Source organism: Leucopleurus acutus (assembly GCF_964270905.1).
Source record: "Leucopleurus acutus genome assembly, chromosome: X".
In the NCBI taxonomy this organism is placed as follows: Eukaryota; Metazoa; Chordata; class Mammalia; order Artiodactyla; family Delphinidae; genus Leucopleurus; species Leucopleurus acutus.
The window spans coordinates 102,175,270-102,202,493 of record NC_139148.1 but is presented as its reverse complement, the minus strand read 5'-3'; the positions used below and the strand labels follow the sequence as shown (position 1 = coordinate 102,202,493).

Here is a 27,224-nt window from a genome sequence, read left to right as displayed (position 1 = left end):
CGTACCTGAAAGCACGATTTTCCCCCTAGAGTCTATTTATCTACAAATGTGTGGGACTAGACAGCTCCCTCTTGAACACTTATCTATCTGTGGAGCCAGCGGAGGCAAGTCATTGCCATGGAGATCAATTCTAATTTCCGCCCATTTATCTGCTCTCCTTTCTAGCTTACTCAGACGGTGGAATGTGAAGAGAAGCTGGACTAAACGCCCCCAGCCCCCAAATCCTTTCCCTTCTGAGGCCTAAGAGTGCAAATGTTGGGACATATGGCCATCCTCAGTAGTTCAAAGTTGGAGCCACCCACTTCAGTCAGTGTTTCTTTTCTTTTGTTTTTTGTGTTTTTTTAAATTGTTTGTCTGCCTCTTCTTTGGGGGATGCTTATTAGGCGTGTACATTTGTTATTTTTTTGGCCGTGCCACTTGGAATGTGGGATCTTAGTTCCCCAACAAGGGATCGAACCCGTGCCCCCTGCATTGGAAACATAGAGTCTTAACCACTGGACCGCCAGGGGATTCCCCAGTGCTTCTTTATTCTCTACGGTCAGTGGAAGAAAACACATCTCTAAACACTGAACTCTGGCCAAAAGTGACAGCCAATATTATAGGATGACACTGCCTACCTAGAAAAGTACTCGACACACACAACCTAGATTTCTCTGTAGTGAAACTGCCTTCCATAACCAACACTGAAGTCAATTTTCTGTCAAACTTTCATTGCAACTGTGAATTTTTCTCTCACTGTAGCTCACTGATAAACAACTCAAACATAAAATCAGTTCAGTTCCATGACCACAAAAACACTACACCACAGATTTTTTAAAGACACTAGATTGAGTTTCAACCACAGTCAATTGGCTTCTTTGTATACAATCAAAGAGTCTGACATGTTCAATTAGAGCCCAATCATGATGATGAGGGGTGGGATCAGAGGCTCAGACATGCTTGGAATGAGTAAATTTCTGAATGAGTATCTTAGAACTAACATTCCCAAGGCCTGCTATACCCCTTTTTGTTTTAATTCATACAACTTACACAAATAATATAGTAGTGCTATGGAGAAAAAGGGAGAGAACATTTAAAACAAATTTTCCCCAGATAATTTTATTTTCTCATGTGGTATCTTATTAAGGAAAAACTTTTGCATTATTTATAGACTATATACTTTTTCCATTTCAGACTAAAAACTTTTAGTTAGAAAACTGTATGAAGTGGGGGCTTCCCTGGCGGCGGAGTGGTTAAGAATCCGCCTGCCAGTGCAGGGGACACGGGTTCGAGCCCTGGTCCAGGAAGATCCCACATGCCGCGGAGCAACTAAGCCTGTGGCACACAACTACCGAGCCTGCGCTCTAGAGCCCGCAAGCCACAACTACTGAGACCACGTGCCACAACTACTGAAGCCCACGCGCCTAGAGCCCGTCTCCGCAACAAGAGAAGCCACCGCAATGAGAAGCCCGTGCACCACAACGAAGAGTAGCCCCCGCTCGCTAAGAGAAGCCACCGCAATGAGAAGCCCGTGCACCACAACAAAGAGTAGCCCCAGCTCACTGCAACCAGAGAAAGCCCTCGCGCAGCAACGAAGACCCAATGCAGCCAAAAATAAATAAATAAATTTATTAAAATAAATCAGAGGAGGCTCCTCTTCAAAAAAAAAAAAAAGAAAGAAAACTGTATGAAGCAAAAAGAAATGAAAACAAAATCAGTCTTCCCCAAATTATTTTATATTGTATTGACATATTTTCACTGAGGAAAAAACTGTAATGCTTATATAATGTGTACTTTTCTATTAAAAAAATCCCACAGATTTTAATTAGAAATCTCATGTAGAAAAATTGAAAAGAAAACCAAAATATTCATCTTCCCTCAAATAATTTCATTTTCTTGTGAAATAGTTTCCATTAGGAAAAATATTTGTAACATTTATACACAGCAGAATTTTTCCATTTTAAAAAATCAGCAATTTAATTAGAAAATATGATGGAATTACCTAAATGGGAAAAGAATATGAAAAAGAATAGATACATGTATATGTATAACTGAATCACTGTGCTATACACCTGAAACTAACACAACATTATTAATCAATTATATGCCAATATAAAATAAAAAATTTTTAAAGAGGTAAAAAAAAGAAAATATCATGGAATTAAATATTAACTACCTATATATCTCAGTACAAAAAGTGCCTCACTCTCATGAAAGAGATTAAAATACACATGTGCACATAAACCTGTACTTCCCTGCACCGCTTTCCAGTTTAAGTGAGATACATGAAAATTATCCCAGTTCTACAGGCCTACGTCAAAAGTGGAAAATAAACACGTCTCATATGACTTGGTGTTCCTTACACTGTAGATATTCACTGCTACTGGATCACAATTGTATTTAATGGGTTAAAAGCACTGAAACCATTGTTAAGGACTCTTTAATTTATCCATTTTGAGGAGTGAGATGAAGTGAAAAGAATATAAAGAACTGAGAGAAAAAAAAAAAATATATATATATATATATATGTTGTCCCAAACTATTTGTATATACGCTAGCCCTCTTAGTGAAGTTAGCTGTTAAGCTACTTGTTCAAAGTAAGCAAGACAAGTATAAAGCAATAGATATGCCCAGTAGTGCAAAAATCAGTGATTTCAACATTTCAGACACTGTTTATCTGAATAAGCAACTATTCTAGGATTATTTAAAGAAATGTATCATTAATACCTGAACTTCCGAGTCAAAAGAAAAGAGGTTCTGTCTTCCATCTCCTCTACTGAGTTTGTTCAGCTGTTCAGTTTCTCTTCCATACTAAAATTAAAACAAACATATATATACACACACACACAAACACGAAACATTACTTCATTTCCGTCAAAACAGTATTAAATGCCATTTAATTATCTAGTTTATGTGAAACTAGCAATCTGCCACAGCTTCAAAAATATACTATTCTTGGGCTTCCCTGGTGGCACAGTGGTTGGGAGTCCGCCTGCCGATGCAGGGGACATGGGTTCGTGCCCCGGCCCGGGAAGATCCCACATGCTGCGGAGCGGCTGGGCCCGTGAGCCATGGCCGCTGAGCCTGCGCGTCCGGAGCCTGTGCTCCGCAACGGGAGAGGCCACAACAGTGAGAGGCCTGCGTACCGCAAAAAAAAAAAAAAAATATGTATATATATATATATATATATATATATACACTATTCTCCATTTCCAATCACTTAAGGTGGATAAAGAATGCTTGCTGGGCAGAGAGTCACAGTCACCATGACCCATAAATAAGCTATAGATCAGCTTCTTATACTTTCTATATGCCTTTTATAATACCAAGAATACTGTTCAACCCATAGTACAAAAAAGAAATACAAGAGACTTTGGATGTAAAAGAATGAACGAGAGAAAACACTATCTTTTATATATCCATGGTGCTAGCCATGGAATATTATACACAATTCTGATTCCATCACTTTAGGAAAAACATAATGGGCTCTACGGTCTGGAATGACAAAGACTCGGAGGGGATACATTAAAATCTACAGGGGATCGTGAGTGTGTTCCTAAATTTTGGAAGACAGCTTTGAAGCTTAAGAGAACGCTAAATTTCAAATAGAAAAAAGTAACATCTAAACCTGTGTAACTTAATAGTTCAGGAAGAGGAATAAAGTAAAAATATAAATAGGTTTGGCAAGGATTTAAATGAAGAAATGGGTCATAACCTCCTAATCTATTATAGTAGAGAGTCCACAGAGTAATATATGTAACCTACTAAGATAGGTATGATAATCACCTCTACACTTTCAAAACTGGCTCACTTCAAACACCAAAGAGCAGAGTAACTAACACAAACACTGCCTGTTAACCAAAATCTTTATCTGATGAAATTATTCATATACATATACATAGGCAGCCACATATAGAAAGACTATGATTTTCATACAAAATTAACATATACAAATCATTAGATTGAATATCATGTTCAATCTTCATCAAGAGCCCCTTGAATGAAGCATAGCTAGTGTATGAATGGCATACAGTAACTGAACTGAATAAGAAGTAGCAGACGAAATCAATAAAGTCACTAACGTCTAGAAGTACTTCTTGGCATCCAGGAAAACAAATAACATTTTCCAAACTGTTAGTTGGCACTTACAGGTCCAGCTTTAGGAGTGTAACTTTTCTTTTACCATCTCTACCTGTTTCACTCATTTGTTGTGGTTTTTAACTTAGAAATGACATTGCCACATGGAATCCAGCATTCAAACTTTAATAGCTAATCCTGCATTGTCTCAGTTGAAGGCAAGTTGCCATCAGAAAGATGTACCTTCATCAGTTCCGGATGCATGCTCCGTTCCAAGCTGGCCATGATGTTCTCGGCTTTTCCTTGGCTGCTAGTTTCATCATCTGCGAATTCATTAAAAGCAGATGTTCTAAACCATGCAGACCATTACTAATCACCTAAGCGGAATATCCTAACTATCTCCCTCTCCCACCCCAACCTCTCCTACTAGATTTATTGCAAAGAATTTTGATTATGAAAGCACAGGGAAAACTCTAATGGGCTTTTGAAAATCTGCCATGAATTCCCTATCTGTTTCAGTCTGGTTATATTTCATATGTCAGAGCCCATGTAGCATATCAACTCTTAAAAAAAAGAAAGAAAGAAAAGAAAACCCTATCAACCTCCATAGTCACTTTTAATGAAGAAGCAGGTCACCTTCAAGATTAAGAGTTCTATATTCACTCTACACAAAGGACATTCCCATGGATTAAAGACAAGGGCTTTACCTCAATAATGAATCATTTAAAAATTCTGACCTTGTGCTGCCTCTACCGTCTCCTTTTTCTCTTGCACTAAACTGTCGGTATTGATCTGAATAATCTTTTTCAAAGTTATCAACCATTCCTCCATTTCCTGCTCCGTTTCAGCAGCCAGATAATGGCTATACTTATCTAACATCTTGAGTTCGAAAGCATGACGGCGCATTTTGGGGCACTGGAGGGGGGGGAAGAAAAGACATGTTCAGTTAGTTTAGTTGCCCTTTTAATATTAGATTTCATTAGTTTATTTACTTTTACCTCAGCTCAGCACATATGTACGTCAATACTTCCATGAAAGAACTGCTTCTTTCAACAAGGAACAGAAATTCCAAGACGACGAATGACCATGTCAAACATCTTATTTATCCCCCTCAGTACTGAGCACAGCAGTATACGCACAAAGTTGGCATAAAATACTACACGTTGAGTGAGTATTATCATTTAAGGCCTTCTGACATCCTCCACGTTTGGATAATCAAACTACCACCATAAAAATAAGCAAATGTTTTACTATTTCCACCCTGCTTTAAGTTTTCCTGGCATATTCACAGATTTTCAAAATCAGCCCTTAAAAACAAGCTTAAATGTGACCTGAAATAAACCTGGTACTTGCTTTATATCACACCATAAAATGCAATATCACTATCTGATTCACTCTGCCATGCAGAATATGAAATGCATCACAGTAGCATAAAAGAAGACTGTAGTTGGTTCATATTAGATTGTGGCTCTCCATAAAAATGATGGAAATGGCCCAGGCTGAATGCTAGCATACAAGGAAAATAGAAGGCTCTCCCTTTCCTCAAACACGATGACACCTCTTTTATATTACCACCTTCTCTGTCATGACAAAAGAAATGACACACTCTCCCCCGCTCCCGAATACCTCAGCATTAATTTCAAGAAAGGCTCATGAATCAGTAATTTTCCAGTGCGTGGTCATCATTCAAGAAGGAACCAAGGAAAGTTCCTCCTCATCTTCAAAGCATAGTAAAGAATGAAATGAAACTGCTGTAGCAAGTCATAAAGATTTATATATTTGAAAATATTCGGGAGGAGGGAATCGTAAATAGAGGAGCACCAGAAAAGGAGGTCAGTCCGGACTAGAGCTAATTGAGAAAATCTGGGAATTGTATGTGCCTTCTTCCAGTAGATAAGAAAGCTGTCACATTTATATATATATATAAAAGAAGGCAACTTCTATTCACATAGATCTTTATATCTCTTATATTTTATGTTTTAAAGTGTGTCTTCACTTGCTCCTCATGACAATCTCATTTGATAAAGTGAGTAGATATTATTAATCCCACTTTACAGTTCTGAAAACTAAGGTTCAGGTAGGCTGAGGGTGTTGAAGCAACATCTCCTGCCTTCCACTCAATGCAGTGCTCCTTCTTGTCGACCAGGCCACCCCGGCTCTGTAGTAATGGCTCCTATCACACGGTCAATCAACTTCCTATTTAATCATCTCTCTGCCCTCTGCTTCCCACCCCATCCACGCTAACCCTAATGTCCCTGCCTCCTCAAGTAACTCAAATCAGCAAACATTTGGTAAGCCCCTACTGTATGTGCAACTCTGCTAATCACTATAAGGGACCCAGACATGAATATGACATGGTCCCTGTAATCCAAAAAGGAACGCACAGAGCTAAGTACAGTGGTAGCACAGGGGAGGTGGAGCTTAATTCCATGAGGGTGAAGAAGAACACAAAAAATGTTTCATGCCACAAGTCCCATTTGAGCCAAGTCTTAACAGATAAGATTCAAACAGGAACAGAAGGGGAAGTACATGCCAAGCAGAGAAGCAAATGTAAGAAAGGCACACAGGCGTGAAACTCAGCGGAGTGCTTAGCCTGGCGTGACTAGAGCACAGAATGTGTATGGGGATGCCGGGGGATGGGGTTAGTAAGGTCAAATCACTGCGGGCCTGCAATGCCCTGGTAAGAGATTTCGAGCTCACTCTGCAAGACAATAAATCAAGAGCCAAAAGGCTTTTTGTTTTTGTTTTTTTAACATCTTTACTGGAGTATAATTGCTTTACAATGGTGTGTTAGTTTCTGCTTTATAACAAAGTGAATCAGTCATACATATACGTATGTTCCCATATCTCTTCCCTCTTGCGTCTCCCTCCCACCCACCCTCACTATCCCAGTGAAGGACCCCATCTACGTCTTAGGAAGCCGGATGACACATCAGAAGGCAGGAAGGTGAGACTCTAGGCAAGACAAGATAAAAGGGGGAACCAGAAGAAGACAGTGAGAATGGAAAGAAGGTAAGAGATTCAAGAGGCACCCTGGAGCAGACTCCAAAGGACTGGGTAAACACCTGAATAGTGGCACAGAGGGAGAGTGGGAACTCTGAAGAGGATTCTGAATTGCTAGTATGAATGTTTTGGTGGACGCAGATGTCATTAACCAAGGCAGAAAAATACTGAGGTTCTTAAAAGTTGATCGATAACCCTACCTGGACAACATCAATGCAGGCGTCCAAGTAGATGCAACCTTTAGATTCTTTTGAATTTTTCTCATCTTTATAGGAATTGAGAATATACGAACCATCGGGAAGCTGAGTTAAGTAAAAATACCGTCTCTTGAACACCTATGGGGGAAAAAACAGCAGTGACACATTTGTTATGTAAACATTGCATTTGAACAAGAAACCCTGAAGGGCTTGCCACACGCATTTTATCTGGACAATCTTCAGACAACTTGGGGAAGTCATTAGGAATTACCATTATCTTGATTTCATTTTAAGATGGAGAGCTTGAAGTCAAGTGGTTTACTCTCAGTCAAGTATCTGGAGAGGTTTTAACACTTTAAAGTTCATGAAGCAGTTTTGTATCTGAATCACTACATTTCGCTACAGCATCCTTCTCCTGTTTAATTGCAAACCATGACTGGATTCTTATAATTTCGTTCACCTCGCCACAAATCTAAGGGTGTGTACACACACACACACACACACACACACACACACACACACCCTCTATCATATAGTTACTTATCACCTGCACATCTTATTGCACTCACCTATGCTGCTCCAGTGTCCCCACTGCCGAGAGTCCAGCTTATAACACACTCACAGGGAAATACTGAGAGCAGTGAGATGCCACCAGTTGCTGTTCAGCGCCCTGTATGCTGAGATTTGAGTCAAAAGGCCCCATGTGATTGGGCCACGCGTTTGAAATTAGGGATTCACAACAGTTAAGGAGTAGCCTGTTGCTACAACTCACAGCGAAGCCCACAGCAATGGGGAAAAGGAGGAAAAGACAGCCTGATTCATTTATTCTGCCCCTCTACTCTCCCTTAAAAGACGAAGGATGAAGGAAGTGGAAAAAGGGTTAGGGTTAGGATTCAGAGCTCTCTGATGAATCTATGCTTCTTTCAGTAAGCCACAGACTGCACGCTGTGTTCAGCATTTGTTATAGTAAAATTCCCCTGGTTAAGAGATCTAAAATCATTTCAGGACGGGAATGGGAAGACAGACTAGGAAATAGCCTCTTGGTGATCATATTGAAGAAACGCATTCCTAAGCATCTTGTCTTACTCACAGAAGTCAGCTTTAAGACCTAAGCTAGCCATTTTCAATCACCCATCTGATAATCCAGGACGATCTCTGACTATTTTAAGAACTTTAATTATGGAAAGAGTATTATTTGGCAAGATTATTCTTGAAAACTACTTAACTCCTGGCAAAGTATCTAAGATATCAACAATTCATTTCTCCATGGCATGAGAGTAAGCAAAATATAGAAATAGGTTAAGGGGCATTTCTTTTAAGGAAAACCAGTAAAAAGAAATCATACGCTTGTAGTTAGTTTTGACTTGTTCAAATATCACTGATCTTAGAATGAATGACAAAAATATACCAGTGTGAAGAACACCCTAACAGGTTAGACTGGTAAATGCTTACTGCTTCTGTTTCAGGGAGGGGCCCTGTGGGCTATATAGCATCAACAGAAAGAAGTCCAAGTAGAAAACACCACTTTGTTTTTCAATGCCAATCAGGTAAACATTACTGCATCAGTATACAAAGGCACAGAAAGTGTGTGTGTGTGTGTGTGTGTGTGTGTGTGTGTGATCTCATTTTACCCACATTTAAGTTTACTGCAACTATAATGAAGAAATCTAGATCCATATATAAGGAAAATGTTAATCATAACGGTGATCATATATATATGTGTGTATATATATATATATTTATGTTTGCTTATTTTCATGACAGTGGTTCATAGCTGTTATTAAATTGATGGAACCAGAAGACCTAAAATGACATAATGAGCTGATTTCAAATGAACAAAACACCACTTTTTAGAAGTTATCACAATACTTATGTATGACAAAAATTAAAATACATTTTCCAGGCAAAAGTTAACATAAAAAAAATTACAACCAGATTAGAATCTGAACCATGATCAAATCTAAAACTCAAAGTTCATAGATTCAGTGGTACAGTCTGTAGACTCCATTGGCACAGTCCTTAGCCAGCAACAGAGGAAGGGAAAACACAGAGCAAAACATCTGTGGCACAGAGTCAAATTATAGCCTGCAACATTTTTTTATGTACAGCTCCCTCACCAAGCAAAGATGTTTTGTGGCAGCCGCCATTGCCAATATTAGCAAAGCACGATCATCACAATAGAGATGGAAAGGGATCTGAAATTACAGTAAATCACTTCCCGTAACACTGCAATTATGTCTAAATGTGACACTGAGGTAAGGCAGCTCGTGAATCTGGGGAGAGAGCAGATGCCTGAAAGTCATACGATCTTGATTCTCACCCAGCATTCCTGCTCCCCAGCAGCGAAACCGTCCTCAAGACTCGGCTTCTCTCCTTCCTCACTCGTAAAATGATGGGATCAGACCAAATGATCTGTAAGATCCTCTTTTTTTTTTCATGATCTACAAATAATTTTATTGAAAATGAACAAATAACACAGCAGCCTTCCCAGCTGGGGGCCACACTCCCCAAGCGATTTCCTACGGGCTTAAAGCACTCAGTTTTCACAGTAAGGACATTTTTAAAAAAATCATTTCTAGAGACAGCAGGCTCTGCCCCAACGACAGATCTGTAAGATCTCGAAGACGTCTTCTCATTCTAATATTCTATGATATATGTTGGGTTTCCACTTCCGGGAAGCTTTTAAGGTACTTTTCAAAGAAGAAAGGGGTATCCTAAATCTCATATGGAACCAAAAAGGGAAGTCAGAAACAGGGCTTTTTTTTAACGTTGCTATTTAGGGTACCGGTCTACGTTGTTTTTTTCCATTTCGAAAAGAAGACAACTGTTAAAATGATGACTATATAGAACAGTGGTAATTACCCTATATCATACCTTTCATCTGAAGGCCTCAAGTCCTTTGTAACCAAGAGCTAATTCTTTTAATGTCACTTGACGATAAGCATTATTATCCACATTTTACCTAACAGCAAACTGAGGGACCAAGACCTCACTCAAGTTCACACAGACAAGTCGATGGCAGAACTGGAATCAGAATCACAGGACAATGACAAAGAGAATCTTGCCCAAACCTTCCAATGGCTTCCCATCAAGGTTAGAATAAGACCCCAAATCCTTCCCCCATAGCCTGGGATGATGTGCTGGCTCTGGCCTTGGATTACCTCTTGGATTTTATTTCTAATTATGCTGCTCCAGCTGTACTGGCTCACCTGCTGTTCCTCAGACAAAAAGCCTTCTTCAGGCCTTCGCACTTCACGTCCCCTTGGCCTGGAAGCCTCTTGCCCCACATATCCACAGCTTCTTTCAGGTCTTCACTTGAATTTTACCTCCTCCGAGAGGCCTTCTATGACTACCTGCCCTCATGGCGGCACCTTATTTTAGCTTTTTCATAGAACGATCACTATTCAAATATATCTTATTCATCTATCTATTTATTTATTTGCTGTCTGCCTCTTTTAAACCGTTAAGGTCCAAGTCTCATCCACTGCTGTAGCCCCAGTACCTGTAACAGCGCCTGGAAAGCAATAAAATTTTGCAAATGAACGAGGAATGAATGAATAATTCATTCTCCAGTACAGATTCTCCAGCGGTTTCATCGAATAGAAGGGTGTTTCTCTGTAACGCCCATATTCTTTTTCCTCCTCCGCACCTTTATTATTTTTCCTAGATGGTGAACACAGCTGAAAATTCCCCACCGTACTCAGTGAGAGGCATGGTTCCTAATGAGTGGCCCACTCAGACCACCCAGAAGAATAAAATAGAGAGTTAGCCAAAGGAGATAATTCTCTGGGAACAGGTCCTGCCAAGTCTCCTGAAGGCCCTGAGCTGTCTGGATGACAACCTTTTGAACACTTACCATATGACCCTTTCTGGAGCAGGAACAAAGGCCTTTTGTCACTCGGTTGAATCAAAGATGGAAGGCCAGAAAGTTCGAGCACCTAGCATCCTCAAAATGAGGACAGCCTTTTTATCATTTTATATAACAAATCTCAAAGGTGTTTACCTACGTGTGTTCCCTAGAGGGTAATTATTTACTGCTAAATTCTATGAACCAGGAGCCCTGAGAAAGGATGGTCTGAAGGCTTTGGCCAAGTAGGTGGGCCAGGAGCAATGTAGAAATGGGGCGGGGGAAACTTACTTGACTCATGTCTCTGATGGAACAGGAAAAAAGAGGCAGCGAGGAAAAGGAGAAAGCCGGAGACACAGTGGGTCTCAGAGCTGTTCGAAGCGAAGATGAAAGAAACAGTGGGGAAGAAAACCCCACGACTTATCAGAAAATTGAACTGCAGTTAATTATACCAGAATGTCAGCAACGTCATCCTGCCGAATACCCCTACCAGTAGGTTGGCAACCTGATATATCACTCATCGCTCTCCACTGTATCATATTACGGTCCTACCAAGTTTTAATATATTATATAGGTCTACTGTCTGGGAGACTGGTTAAAACTCAAATAGCTTTTCTTTGATAATTCTACCATACCTAGGCACTGGAGATGTTTTAACTATTTAGTTTGAAGCAAAGTCTAAAAGGAGGGGTCTACAATCCACCCTTCTCATTAGAGACAAATTATCTTTCTTAGAGCATGTCATGGCCCTGCTCAAATTTTCAATGACCCTCAGTTACCCACGTGGTAAGGCTCCCGTGCGTGATCTGGTATTCAAGGTGCTCTCACGGTCCTACTAATAATACAAAATAATAACAATCTGTGACATGTGGGGAGTGCCTACTACATTACAGTTTCTGGCTAAGTGCTTTTCTCATATTACATCAGTGAATCCTCATAATGGCCTCGTGTGGTAATTACTGTTATCATCTCCATGTTACAGAGGAGAAACTGAGGCACAGGGTAATACCAGAGGACCAAATCGACTCCATCTCCCAAGACTACCCAACTTCACCTAACACACTTGTCCTGTACACACTGCCTGCCACACTCACCTCCTTTCTGATTCCCTTCCTTGGAGGCCCCACCTCCTTCAAGAAGCCTTCTCTGACCCCAGATCACAGATCTGGACTCATATAGCACTGGGTCTCTGTACCACCTTGAAACAATACATTATTATTGTGTGTCTCATCTCCCCAAACAGGTTTAAACTCTACGTGTTACACCTCTCTCTCTCTCTGCCCTCCACAGTGCCAACACCTTGTACTAATAAGGTATTCAAGATACACTTGGTGATGATGAACTCATTGATTCCTAATACTGTCTGACACATAAGAAGCCCCTAATAAATGGTTTTAAACAGTCACCAACGAATGAGGGAAAAGTAAACAAAAAAAAAAAAACAAATTAGGGCTTCCCTGGTGGCGCAGTGGTTGAGAGTCCGCCTGCCGATGCAGGGGACACGGGTCCGTGCCCCGGTCCGCGAAGATCCCACGTGCCGCGGAGCGGCTGGGACCGTGAGCCATGGCCGCTGAGCCTGCGCGTCCGGAGCCTGTGCTCCGCAGCGGGAGAGGCCGCAACAGTGAGAGGCCCGCGTACCGCAAAAACAAAAAACAAAAAAAAACAAATTAGTGAGAAATCCCTTATCCGGTAAAATGAGTGTAATCCGTTTGTTAGCTGTGAGAGACAGACTAGCAGACTTGAGTGTACAGTGTATTAATATATCAAAAATAAAAGATTTCCTCTTCTCTTTGTTCCAGTAAACATAGTGACCTTGGCCTCCCAGCAATTATTTTAACATCAGCTGTGTTTCCTTAGGTAAAATCCTCTTTTGATTTGTTGCTCTCCCACTGCAGAAGGCCAAAAACCCTCCCGTAACAGTCAAAGAATAAGTGAGAACTTTTAGACTCTGGATATATAACAAATGGCTCTGTTTTGTGCAAAGAAGAAAAAAGAAAGAAAGAGAGAGAAAGAAAGAGAAAAGAAGGAAAGAAAGAAAGGAAGGAGGGAGGGAGGGAAGGAGGGAAGGAGGGCACCAGAAGTGAGTCATACATCAAGCAGTTGAACTTGCAACCCTGATAACATACCCAGACACTTCAATGTTTAATTGCTACGAACGGGGAGGAGAGAGCTTGAGAAATGTGACCAAATTGAGCCAAGAAGATGCATAAAGGTGGGTGTCCCAATGGGTTGGCCAAGAATCTATAGCAGATTTTTTCAAAATGAAAAACCACCGTCAAGATCAGATTCTTCCTTATTCCATACATCATTATACCCCTTAGGAAAAACAGTTCTAAATACCATGCATGGGAAGGTCACGTCCAATATCAGAGCTATCTAGTCCACACTAAATTCCTTCACGGATATAGAGAGAAGCTGAGAAAAGCAGATGTCTCTAGCAGCTACTTGGGAAAGAGAGCATGGAGGTTTCTGTTAGGACTGCAGTCTCTGCCCGAGAGATCGTTTATTCTCTATGCTATCTAAAACTTCTCTCCAAAACTTTCCCAGGAGCTGAAGAGAGGCAGTGGGGCGTGTTCTCATTATCTAGAAGGTACAAATTGGGGAAATTAATCACCTATGACAAGGCCTGTCTTGTTTTAACATGAACACCGGGAACAAAGCAATTATGAGCTGAGCAAGGTGGTCACCGTGCCCAGACAACCAACAGAGCTTCTGCGAGAGCTGCGTGTGGCCAACAGCCGCCTCCGTGAAAGGACATGCTCGGGCACTGAGAACTGTGACTTGGAGAGTGACACACATCATTAGCAGCTCTCCTGTAGCCTGGGTTCCTCACGGCTAGTTCTCAGCCAATAATGGGGAAGCTCAGCAAGCACTTCTGGGAAAATAATGACAACTGCAGAAAATAGTGCAGACTATATCTAAACTGACCTAGCTGGTGGAAAGGTGTATACTGGGGAAAATACAAAGGTTTATTCCATAAATACAGGGTCTTCCAATCTTCCAATATGAAGAACTCAGCTTAGTTTCTTCACCAGCCCCTTTTCCCTAGAGCCCGTCACCATCGACTTGAATGTTCTTGCAAAACTGTCTGGCAGCTAGTTAGGGAGGCTGAACTTTCTAAAGCGGCCCATATACAAATTACTTTGGCTACATTATTCACGTCGCATCACAGGTCATGCGGTTGCCTTCTCAAAAGAACTTATAAAGTAGGAGTCTTCTGATTTCCTTTTATCTCCTGGACGTTGTGGAGTCTTTTCTAACCCTCTTTCCTCCGTTTTTTTTTCTTTCTAACCTCTCATGATTCTCTCTCTCTTCCTTCCGGGCTATTAGATTGCCTTATTTCTGAGAGTCAAAAGGGCCAGGAAAAGGACTCGGACTTGTTGATAAAAAAAAAACAGTGTAAAGTGGTCATGCATGATTTCAAACTTTCCAAAGGACTGATTCTACATAGTTTTTAATATCCAGAAATTTTTAAGTGAATAAAGATCTGTAAGCTTACACCTCACTCTAAAAGACACCAAGCTGCCCTGCTTTAATCCTGTCATCCCCAGAAGGATCTGCAGGCCGGTGTCTAACCACAGCACATCCAAGAAGTGCAGATAAAATAGGAGGGAAGACGCACGGCTCCCGTGGGCTGTTACTTGCCAATGAGTCATGATTAATACCCAGATCCTTCTGCTGTAGCTTCCCGGTTAGTCTGCTGTGTATTTGCAGGGGCTGTCAACACTTGAATTTCCTAATAGAAACGGTTCTTTGCTCTCAACTCTGCGAGCTCTAGCCCTGTGGTGCTCATCGCTGAAGCCAGCAAAGCTTGTCATCAGTGTGGGCTGGAGTTCCTTGCAGGCAGGGGACTCTGGATACACCAAAGGTAAAACTGCCACCACGATCAGGAAAGTGACTCAGCCAACAGCATACGTGAATCATCTTCCCATTTGCTTAGGAGAGGCACTAATACGCTTCACTTCAAAGATGTACATGGCAGAAACAGATAGGCAGAATTTTTCCTTTCAGAATGTCTCCTGAACTTTGCAGCCCTTTACTGCAGTTCTTCTGTCTATGCCTGAGCCAATCCAGGCCTGAAGCAGGAAGAATGTGTACGATCCCCCATCCTGCACAGGGCACCCAGGGATACAAGCCTGAGGCCTCCAGTGCACCTCAGTTCATGCGCCTGGATTTCTGCTTTGGCCCTCGCTCCAACCTCCAGCCTGACAACGACGAAACTGCCACCCATGCCCAATCCTCTCCCTGCCCTGCTCCATACTCACACGCCCTCTGTTTACATAGGGAGAGAGGGCACAGTAAACACTGCAAGTTTCCGTGAATTTCAACGATGCTAAACTAAATAAGAGTTCAAACACAGTTCTTATAGGAAAAAAAATATCTTGGCAAAATCCCTGACGCCTTTAACTGAATCTGGCTGGACCTTCTGGAGGTGAAACCAGAAGAACACGGGGTGTATTTCCAGCTCCCAGAAATCCAAAATGGAGAGCCACAATCCAGAATAAAGAATAGCCGGGATAAATGAGCTCCATAACCAGAGACAATTCCCAAAGCTCATTAACGGCCTTTATATCTCAAATTATTCCTCACACATTTTTTTTTAAAGAACTGTGTAGCACAGACGACCAAATTGGCTTACCCTTCTTCTCCTTCCTCTGCCTACTGTTTGGTAGAGGTTTTAAAAGAAATAAGTGTTTTTATGTTATGTGAATTATATGTCACTTAAAAACAAGAAGAAGAAGAAAGAAGCGGCCAAAATATGAACAGCTGGGGATAGAAAAGAGGAAAAGCAAAGAGCCTAGCTCAGCAGCAGCAGAGCAACAATTAGCTGGAAACAAGCAGCAGCTGTCCCCTTCAGCCGGGCCACGTGGTCACCAGGTTGCCTCAGACACCCCCCACCCCCCCCACCCGCCCCCCCCCAGCCCTGCTTCATGAATTTATGGTTCCTGCCTGGCCTTTGTAAGCAGTGGAGTTTGCAATCTCAGGGGTAGACGATACAAAAGCTAAACAATCAATCTTTGACTAACTGATTGAATTGCTTTTCTATTTCTGTTGTAACAAATTACCACAAACTTAGAGGCTGAAAACAACATAAATGTATTAGCTTACAGTTCCGGAGGTTAGAAGTCTGACATGGATCTCACTGGGCTAAAATCAAGTTTAGAGCAGAGCTGTGCTCCTTCCCAGAGGCTCTAGGGGAGAATCCACTTCCTTGCCTTTTCCAGCTTCCATTTCTTGGCCCTTTCTCCAGCTTCAAAGCCAGTAACACAGCATCTCTCTCTGACCCTGCTTCCGCCCTCACATCTCCTTCCCCAACTCTCCTCTTCTGCTTCCGTCTTCCAGTTTAAAAGGACCATGATGGGCTTCCCTGGTGGCGCAGTGGTTGAGAGCCCACCTGCCGATGCAGGGGACACGGGTTCGTGCCCCGATCCGGGAAGATCCCACATGCCGCGGAGCGGCTGGGCCCGTGAGCCATGGCCGCTGGGCCTGCGCGTCCGGAGCCTGCGCTCCGCAGCGGGAGAGGCCGCAACAGTGAGAGGCCCGCGTACCGCAAAAAAAAAAAAAAAAAAAAAAAAAAAGGACCATGATAATTACATTGGATAATCCAGGCTAACCACCCTACCAGCTGATTAGTGATTTTAACTCCCCTTTGCCATATAAGGGAACATTTACAGATTCCAGGGATTAGGAATGGACACCTTTGCATGGGGGTCTTTATTCTGCCTACTATATTAACCAATCTGTAGTTCACAAATTATGAAAGAAAATTTAAAGCATGCACTTTTTTACAGACAACTGTATTTTGATTTACAATATATGAACTCCTAAAAAAGTTATATGTAAAGCAAATTATAATTTAAAGTCATTAGAATAACTCGCTATTGAAAGGAATCCTGTGAATTGTTTTGTAAAGATATTAACTTCCTAATGTCTTGTTTTAGAAATCCAGATTTCCATACATTATATTTACTTAATGTTGAACTAAAACTTAAGTACGGGTAGAGCATTTTAATATTTTGAGAAGGTTAGGGGAAGGGAGTGCAGTCAAAAACCACAGAAGCATTTTCTAACAAACTGCCCAGAATTTTCACCTTCACACATGCACTTTGGAACCCGGTAACTCTGATAGGTAATACAATAAATGCCTGAGTCTCGCTCACTCAGCTAGGAAGCATCAACAGTGTGCTGATTAAGATCAGAGGCTCAGGCATCAGCCTTCCTCGGTTCAAATCCCACCTCTGAAAACTCGAAGCTATACGACCTTGGGTTAATCACTGAATTTCTTTGTGCCTCACTTTCCACATTTGTCAACCAAGAATAATAATAATACCTGTGTCTTAGGGCTGCCATGAGGATTAAAAGAGATACAGAATATGAAACATTCAGCATGGTGCCTGGCACATATTAAGTCATCAGTAAGTGGATTTTCTTATCCTCACCACGTGCCAAGGCCCAGGCTTAGGTGCAAGAGACACACAGGAAGCATCCTACCGCTTGGATTCATTATTTTCAGGGCTTGAAAATGAAAGTGAGAACAGGACATGACCACTAAATGGAAAGCAGCAGGCAAAATATTAAATTAAGATAAAATTTGAGTCTCCCTTTGGTAGACAACCATGGTTTCTGCTTGCAGGCTGTGTGAAAGATAGAATGACCTTTAATACTTAATGGAAGTGTGAATCATCCTCGGCAAACCACATGATGTTCTATTGAATATCTGGAAGGACAGTTATATTTGGTATCAGAGAATAATTCGGTTTTCCGCTCAGAATCTTCAAGTAGCTTGTTAGCTTTACCTTCGGATTTTAATGGTTCTCCACAGCCTCCCGAACAAAAGCCAACATCATGTCCGAAGCACTCAAGGCCACGCACAAACCCTGTACACAAACTCACTATTCTGGCCAGACTACAGAAGTCCCTAGTTCTGACAGCACTAAGGTACCGCTTGGTGTAGTAGTTAATTTGGTATGTTTCTTATCTAGTCTGGAGGCTTTTGGAGGCCAGGGATCCCATCTTAGCGAGCCATATGTTCCCCACAGTGAGCAGCGTATAATAAGCACCTAATTAATATCTGCTAAAGAAACAGAGTACCTTATTTGTCTACTCATTTACATTCATTTCCACACAGGAACCTTTGATGCCTTTTTTGTTTCAAAGCTATTTTCTTCATTCAACTGACAGCCTCCTTTTTAAACATCCTGATTCAGAAGGTAATAATTACATTTCTTTAAAAAGGTGGACTTCTAAACTCATCCTGAGGGTCAGAGTTCTTAAATTCCATACATTTGTGAGAATCCTCTCACTAAAGATTTTTTTTTTTTTTTTTTGGCTAGGGCTCCTTGTAAGAAAGTTTGAAAAAGAAATATTGTTTCCAGACAGGCTAGTCACGGCAATATCCTTAAAATGATGAAATAATATAATAACTACTTCTTACCTTCATGGTAACCGTGATGGTGCTGTTTACATTGGCTTTATGCAACCAGCCTTGTTTTATCACACCGCCCTTCTGAGAACATAAAGATGAGGAATCCTGAAATAGAGCGAAAACCATCAGTAAAAACAGCAGCTGGCTTGGCATCTAATCAAACAGTTGGGGGGCACGAACTAGGCCCTGCCTCACTTTCCAAAGCATAAAGTTCCCCCTACCCCCACCCCCCCACCGTGAAGATGCCTGATGAAACTTGAAATTGTTACTACAGGATGAAAGGCTCTGTGCCATGCACACAGTAGGCACTCAGTATTTACTGGATCGTATGGACTGTCTTCTGGGAAAGTTTTCTGCATTACATAAACAGTCAAACTGCACCTCAAAATGTCACAGACATCCGGGCCATCTGTCCCAAGAGGGATCTATCAGGCAGGACAGGCCAGATGAATCACCATGCCACATGCCCAGTGCGGGAAAAGCAACTCTACAAGCGCGTCCCACAGGTGGGAAAACATGTTTTATACACACATCACAGCCCATTTCACTTGATTTTTCCTAAGCTCCATTTGGAAATGCAACAATTAAAAAAAAAATTTTTTTTTTTTTTTTTTGCGTTATGCGGGCCTCTCACTGCTGTGGCCTCTCCCATTGCGGAGCACAGGCTCCGGACGCGCAGGCTCAGTGGCCATGGCTCATGGGCCCAGCCGCTTCGCGGCATGTGGGATCTTCCCGGACGGGGGCATGAACCCGCGTCCCCTGCATCGGCAGGCGGACTCTCAACCACTGCGCCACCAGGAAAGCCCCCTAAAAAGAAAAAATTTTTAAAGACACTCGTCAGCTTGAAAGCTGGCCCCAGATCATTCAAAAACAATTCTTTCCCTCATCTTTTCTCAGGGAAATCTCTCAGCAGAAGTGATCTTGAAGAAACCAGCGCAGTTGCCCCCATCTTTACCTCATCCTTCTCACAGTCCTCATCAATCTCAAATACATGATTGGGAATCTTTTCTGGTCGCAGAGATTTGCTGAAAATACAAGAGAGTTGTCTTAGACACTAAACAGAACAGACAAAAAAAAAAAAAGGCAAGATGAGTAGACTTCTCTCTTTCACAACCAAGGAAACGCCAAGACATAAGAAGGAGAAATTGTTTTCTCCTTTCCGAAGTCAGATTCTCCCCTCTGACTAAACTTGCATTACCTTTTGTAAAAGGACTCCCACATGTGCAGCCAGCAGCGAAGACGTAACTAAGCCCAAAAGGCAGAAATTGCAAGGAATGGGTGCCAGAGCTGTCACTGGTGGTGGGACCTTATCCTTCCCAGGCCTAAAAGCAACATCAGGTCACTCTGGCTCTTCCGTCTGTTTGCTGTATGACCCTGGACTGATCATCTTAGGACTCAGCTTTACAGGACATCTTTAAGACTCAGTTTTCTCGTCTGGGAAAGTGCCTTGAAAACTACAAAAGGCTACACCAAGTCATTTCTCCAAAACATCTCCCGTATGATACCCTGTGAGGTTAATAGTATTATGGATGAGAAAGGGGAGAAAAGTGAGGGCTCAAGTGACTGAGTGACTAGCCCAAGGTCATCCAGCTAGGAAGTGGTAGAAATAAGATTTGAACCCTGACAGCCTGGATCTTGGGCCGGGGCGCTCACGGCTGCCCTTCAACGCAACTCAAAGAGATGTACTTTTGTCGAGAGATGTCTGGGGCCATCAAACTGAGCCAAATGTCTTCTAGCTTCTTCACTGACAGCACTAGAAAATGCTCACTACATTATCCAGAATCAAAGAAAGATGATTTTATGGTCAATATAGATGTACCAAAGCCAAAAAGTGAACTCGCCCATCTTGGAAAAAATTTCAATGAGCAAAGTTAAAATATATCCAATTACCCAAAATACATTTACCAAACATGCTGGGTGTTTGAGGTTTTGCTTTATTATATGTTATAATTGAGAAGCTTCACAAATGGTTTGAAAAAAGGTAAAATGTCTAATAACTGTCCTCTTGAAAGTTTCCCTTAAATTCTAAACTTACCATGGCAACATTCGAAAGTCCCCAGAGAAGTCTTCATACTTGTAGTTTACCACATGCCAATCTGTGCTATAAGTTTTAATACACTGAAAGAAAATAAGAATCTTTAATTTGAAATGTAGGAAAAGTACATGTATATCTGCTTTCTTTATGTCTGGTAATAGGCTGACAGACTTCTAAAAATCATTTGGGGAATGTTGGCACTGGGCTCTTCCTTTGGGGATTAACCGTGTCTTCCTAAACCAGTTGGTGGCAATAAATACCAATTCACATGTTCTCTTGGACACTCTGACTCCAAGTCCAAAGAGTATTCAAATAAAAAAAAAAAAAGACTAAGAGGACTTCCCTGGTGGTCCAGTGGTTAAGACTTCGCGCTCCCAATGCAGGGGGCCTGGGTTCGACCCCTGGTCAGGGAACTAGATCCCACACGCCGCAACTAAGAGCGCGCATGCTGCAACCACAGATCCCGCATGCCGCAAGAAAGATCCTGCATGCCAGCAACTAAGACCCGGCACAGCCACATAAATAAATCAATAAATAAAAGTAAACAACGTCCTTTGCCTTCTAAAAAAAAAAAAGACTACGAATACAAGCTACTTGTGAAAGTATTTAAATTGTATCCTCGATATCACATCATATAGACTTGTTATGTAGGTCAGTTAAGTTCTAGTAATTTTATTTTCCATTTACACTAAAGAAAGAGTATTTTTTTTTAATTTTTAAATTAATTTTATTGGAGTCTGGTTGCTTTACAATGTTGTGTCAGCCTCCACTGCACAACAATGAATCAGCCATACACATACAGATCTCCCCAGGAAAGAGTATTTTAAATACAGTATATTTAAAATGAATGAATGATGAATTTTCTTCTGTGGCCTTTGAGCCTCTTACCTCTTTGACAAACAAACTCTGGGCCCTCTTCTCACCATCTTCTGGTACAGTGGACTGCACCGTTCTGCGTTGACGACTTATCACCGAGATCTAGAAGACAAAGAACATCCTCGCTCTACGAACGGCCTTGAAAAATGCAGTTTTGTTCTTTAAAGAAGTGCTTGTGAACTCACAGATATATCTTCCATTGGAAACATAAGCAGATCTCGGAGGGGGTCGCTGTAAATCTGGGTTTTTCTTTGGGTGATAACATTCTCATAGTCCAAGGGCTCAACAACTTTGGTCTTTTCCTTAATGAGAGACGAAAAGAAAGTTAATACTGTCAAACTCACGAGAGAGTAGTTCCTCCTCATCATGTGTCAAAGATACATTATTTCACCAAAGAAGGGATTATTGATACTCAGCAATTAAAGGAGACACTTTTATGAGGGAAATATTCTCCATAATTAGACCCACACACCAAATACATACATACAAACACAGGTCTCTCTGCTAAACACAAGAGTTCAGGAGAGACAGCCCTGTACTCTGCTTATCCGTGTGCCACCCAACAATTTATCGAATTTAAGGCAAAACAAAAAGTGGCATATATGGAAGCCTGTCAGTTGATATTTACTGAGTATGCACTATTCACTGGGTAACTAAAGGGGAGAAAAGTAGCAACATTCCTGTGCCTACTTGGTACCAGGCACGCTGTCCAAAGGACATCTCAAGTTTCCAAATAGCTGGGGCAGGCATGGGTACTGGAGGTGCTTGATCCAATGGGCAGGGCATGAAAGGATGAGGTTCCAGGTGGCAAAGTCAGGGGATCCCTGTGGGACTTCCAGGTGACCCGGCCATTGATAGTAGGGCCACAGCCCGCGGCCAAGGTTACAAGGAGCAGGGTTAGTGACCCTGAGAAATCCAGGATGTGACTGATTTAATAAGAGTGATAACAGCATCTACTGAGCCTCTTCTAGATACCAGGCACCGTGCCAAGTGCTTTCTCTACATTTTTTCACATAAGACTCATAATAACCCTATGAAATAGATTAAATCTTTGTTCCCACTTTACGGATGAAGAAATCCTGGACTCAGAACAGGTTACGTAACTTGCCCACCTTCAGAGCTGGAATTCAAACCTGATTCTGTGACTCCAAAGCTCTGTTCTTTCCACCCCATATAGCCTTTCCTCCCCTGAGAAATACAGCAAGATACTAAAGTTCAAGGTACTGAACTTGGAATAGGATCCCATCACCTACCTTCCTATCATCTATTCCTTCACTGAATTTACCCTGATCTGATACACTGTCTATTTTACGGCTCTGCCTGTTTAAGGGCAGGGATTTCCCTTCATCTGTTCACCACTATAACCCTAGCACCTAGAACAGTACCTGGCACTCAGTAGACAACCAGTCATTAGTGTTGAATGAACTTGGAGATATTCAGATTCTACCAGAGCCATGTCTCAACACACTACTGTAAACCCAGGCGGGTATATATTATTGATTTCTAGTAATAACGTTTTACTTAAATTATTTTTCTTAATAATTTTATAATGAAAACTGTATAAAGAAAACTTGAATTTAAGATATGTTAAAACTTAACAGCATAATGGAATAGGGGTTATATTTGTATTTGTGTACATAGTATTTGAGGCAGTCTCCAGTATACTGTATCCAAACCATGCTTTGAGAACCGTTTTTATACATGGTCACAGCTATATCGCAGTTCCATATCTGAAGGGCGTCACAGAGTTTCCTCTGTAAGATTAGTTAGTGAGAGTAAACCACTCTAACGAATGAGAATCAGTGTTCAACAAGTCTAAAAGATCCTAACAAAAACAGTATAGGGCTTCCCTGGTGGCGCAGTAGTTGAGAATCTGCCTGCCGATGCAGGGGACATGGGTTCGAGCCCTGGTCTGGGAAGATCCCACATGCCACGGAGCAACTGGGCCCGTGAGCCACAACTACTGAGCCTGTGCGTCTGGAGCCTGTGCTCCACAACAGGAGAGGCTGTGACAGTGAGAGACCCGCACACCGCGATGAAGAGTGGCCCCCGCTTGCCGCAAGTACAGAAAGCCCATGCACAGAAACGAAGACCCAACACAGCCAAAAGTAAATAAATAAATTAATTAATTAAAAAACAGTATAGAGGTGCCTCAAGAAGTTAAAAATAGAACTACCACATGATCCAGCAATCCCACTTCTGGGTACATACCTGAAGGAAAAGAAATCATTATCTCCAAGAGATATCTGCACTCCCATGTTCACTGCAGCATTATTTACCATAGCCAAAACATGGAAACAGCCTAGGTATCCATCAAGAGAGGAATGGATTTTTAAAACGTGACGTGTACATATATACAATGAAATATTGTTCAGTCATAGAGAAGAAGGAATTCCACTGCTTGCGACAACACGAATAAATCCTGAAGGCATTATGCTAAGTGAAATGAGCCAAAGACAAATACAGTATGGTATCACTTATACGTAGAATCTAAAAAAAAGTAGAATGGTGGTTGCCAAGGGCAGCAGGGTGAGGGAAAACGGGGAGATGTTGGTCAAAGGGTACAAACTTTCAGTTATAAGTTGAGTGAGTTCTGAGGATCTAATGTACAGCACGGTGACTATGGCTAACAATACTGTATTACGTACTTGAAATTTGCTAAGAGAGTATATCTTAAGCATTCTCACACACACAAAAAAGGTAACCATGTGAGGTGACAGATGTGTTCATTAATTCCGATTGTGGTAATCAGTTCCCAAGGTATACGTATATTAAATCGCTGTACATTCTAAATACATACTTTTATTTTTCAATTATATCTCAATAAATCTGGGGGAAAAAGATCCTAACAAAGATATATTTCATTTCAAGTCTTAAATTTGGATTTATTGACCCATGAGATCAAATGAAGTAGATCATCCCTATCGTGTCTAGGGATACCTGCGCAAAACAAGCTGAAATAAAAGAAAAAAGACTCCTATTTTGTGAACTCAGAGATTTTTCTGATAGGAACATTTGACCCCCTTGTCCCATATCTACCATGTTTCGTGGACCCAAGTGAAAGGACACTGTGAGTGAAGCTTGAGCCCTAACACTTAGAGTCTGTGATCAATTTCTCAGAGAAGTTAAGTGAATAAAAGTCCCATCTAAGAAGGCAAGCCTGGGAGATTGGGACTGACATATACACACTACTACGCATAAAACAGATAACTAACGAGAACCTGCTGTATAGCACAAGGAACTCCACTTCACTTTGCTGTACAGTAGAAACTAACAACACTGTAAAACGACTACCCCGATTAAAAAAAAAAAAAAAGGCAAGCCTTAGAAACTGAATTTCAAAGTTTTGCTTTCGGTGCCAACTATCTTCCCAATACAGATTGCAAAAACAGTCCTCCAATTTCATTGTTTAACCTGTTGAATTAGCATCTGCTAATCTTCTCTGCACAATAATTTCACAGGCACCTGCTCCAAGTAACTTTGAAAAAGAAAATCCTCCTTCAGCTTTCTAACCTAGTTGTCAAATTACTATGCTACAGGATACGTCAAAATGAATCACTTGTTGAAATGTACAGTATATGCCTTCTAAAAATGAAACTTCCAGCTCTCCCTGTGTTTCAAAGGCCACATATTCATGTTACAGAAAACGAGGTTTCACTTTTCATAGAAAACTGATTCAACTAAGCATTCTCGGTCTTCACTCCTACTCCTTTGTCAGGGGTAGCTCAACTGCAGAAGAAGCTGGGGTGGCTATTCTGGGTCCCACAAATCTTCCCCTAGAAGAAGATCTAGGCCCGTGAATCAGGCTTCATTTTTACAAAAAGAAAAAGAGAACGATTAAGGGCCCCCTCCCATCCCCCAGCTGCCTCCAATCCCCATTTGTTTCTCCAGCCCTCTCCCCGGAATTAAAAGCACAATTCGAGCTATCAGTAGGATTCAGCTGTAACTCTGTTGGCATCAGAGACAAGGAAAACCTTTGACTTTTAGAATTACCATGACTTAATGGCAGCTCTGCCCAGTGGTCTAGAACATAACCCTTATCTAACTTTCCTATTCGGCTTTATGATTTGATTATCAGACTTACAGGGTTACCCGAAATAAAGCTTCCATCACACACAAAAAGGGTCTTTCTCTCAGGTTTGGGCACTGCCTTCCTGCCTGTTCGTGCACTGATTGGCCTGAAAAGGTGCTTTTTCCTAACGCAAGAAAACTGTGTTATAATAATCAGTAGTTTAGGGCTTCCCTGGTGGCACAGTGGTTAAGAATCCGCCTGGCAATACAGGAGACACGGGTTCGAGCCCTGGTGCGGGAAGATCCCACATGCCACGGAACAACTAAGCCCATGAGCCACAGCTACTGAGCCTGCGCTCTAGAGCCCGCGAGCCACAACTACTGAGCCCACGTGCCTAGAGCCCATGCTCCGCAAAAAGAGAAGCCACCGCGATGAGAAGCACGCGCACCGCAACGAAGAGTAGGCCCCGCTTGCCGCAACTAGAGAAAGCCCATGCACAGCAACAAAGACCCAATGCAGCCAAAAATATATAAATTTATTTTAAAAAATAATAATAATCAGTAGTTCATAAACACCCAAATAATAGCAAGGTCCCACTGCGTCCTTCTATAAGTTCTGTAGCAGTGTTAAGTAAAAGGCAAAAGCATTTATATAATCTGGAGAGAAGCGAGCATATGTTTCAGTCTTCTCTTCCTAAGTAGTGACAGGAAAACCGTCAGCCTAAATTTGGAACCTACTCAGTTTTCACCATGCAGGGGAAAAAAAAAAAAAAAGGTTTGCATTTGAAAGTTCTCATTCACTGATTCCTGAGCTCTCTTGAAATAACTTGCTGCTCATATTATTAGGGTTTTGGTGGTTGTTTCACTCCAAGATGACTCTGCAGTCTTTAAGAAAACACTTTCAATATATATTCTACCTGTTTCTTAACCAAAACGCATCAAATAGACAAGGAAAATACTATCATTTCAACTTCGTACATGAAGAAACTGGCTCGGAGCTTAGGATCAGCTATCCACATCTAGCGGTAGAATCAGGATTCAAATCCAAGTCTTCCAACTACTGAGCCTTTTTCTGTTCTTAAGTGTCTCCCAAACTCGACTTACTCATGGTACAATCTTCAAGATTTCTGCCACAACTTCTGCACTATCATATACTTCATATTTTTCTTCAAATCAAATCTCTCTTTCATTGAAATATATTTATTGAAACAGTAAGCTTTATATTAGTCCCCCAAAGGAAAATAAGTCAATATTTTCCTAATCCCCAAAAAATAAAGTTTTAAATATCAACCTTTGTGCCATGGTTCAGGACACAGTACACTCTTCCAGACTCAGGCCCCTCGGACCAAATCTAAATAGACTTCCACGTGTAAGCCCTCAAATTGTGAAGAAATGCACAATTCCGCAAATGGAGATAACTTTCTGATGTCTAACATAGAGTGAAAGGACAGAGACTGAAAAAGGGAACTCATCAGTACAGATTTGGTTACAGTCTGCTTTTTGGTACAAAGAGAGGATGCAATGGATTCTTACTGGGAGTCCCTAACAGCATCAAACACTTTAAGACTTTATGATTTTGTGGTGGTCCCTGTACATCCACTGTACAGGATGACTGATCTTTCATCATCTTAACTATGTATGTATAAATGTAAAACCAAGCTTGCGACCCTAAAATGATATGTAAATATGTATATGCAGGTATACAGTCAACCCTCCAACCACTCATGTATTTACAAGCGCACATTACTAGTAAGCCGGTTTATGCTCTCATTA

General features: G+C 41.4%; 1 protein-coding gene across 1 annotated transcript in view; it reads right to left on the bottom strand.

Annotated features, from left to right (window-relative positions):
* DOCK11 (dedicator of cytokinesis 11) overlaps positions 1-27,224 on the bottom strand; it is a 191,681-nt gene that overhangs the window by 126,844 nt on the left and 37,613 nt on the right. Inside the window, exons 2-10 of the mRNA XM_082865385.1 lie at positions 21,626-21,742; positions 21,453-21,542; positions 20,565-20,647; positions 19,485-19,554; positions 18,539-18,634; positions 7,260-7,394; positions 4,794-4,971; positions 4,300-4,379; positions 2,707-2,790 (exon numbers count right to left, since the gene is read on the bottom strand). Of these exons, the coding sequence (XP_082721511.1) occupies positions 2,707-2,790; positions 4,300-4,379; positions 4,794-4,971; positions 7,260-7,394; positions 18,539-18,634; positions 19,485-19,554; positions 20,565-20,647; positions 21,453-21,542; positions 21,626-21,742 (933 nt within the window). The remainder of the gene's footprint in view (positions 1-2,706; positions 2,791-4,299; positions 4,380-4,793; positions 4,972-7,259; positions 7,395-18,538; positions 18,635-19,484; positions 19,555-20,564; positions 20,648-21,452; positions 21,543-21,625; positions 21,743-27,224) is intronic.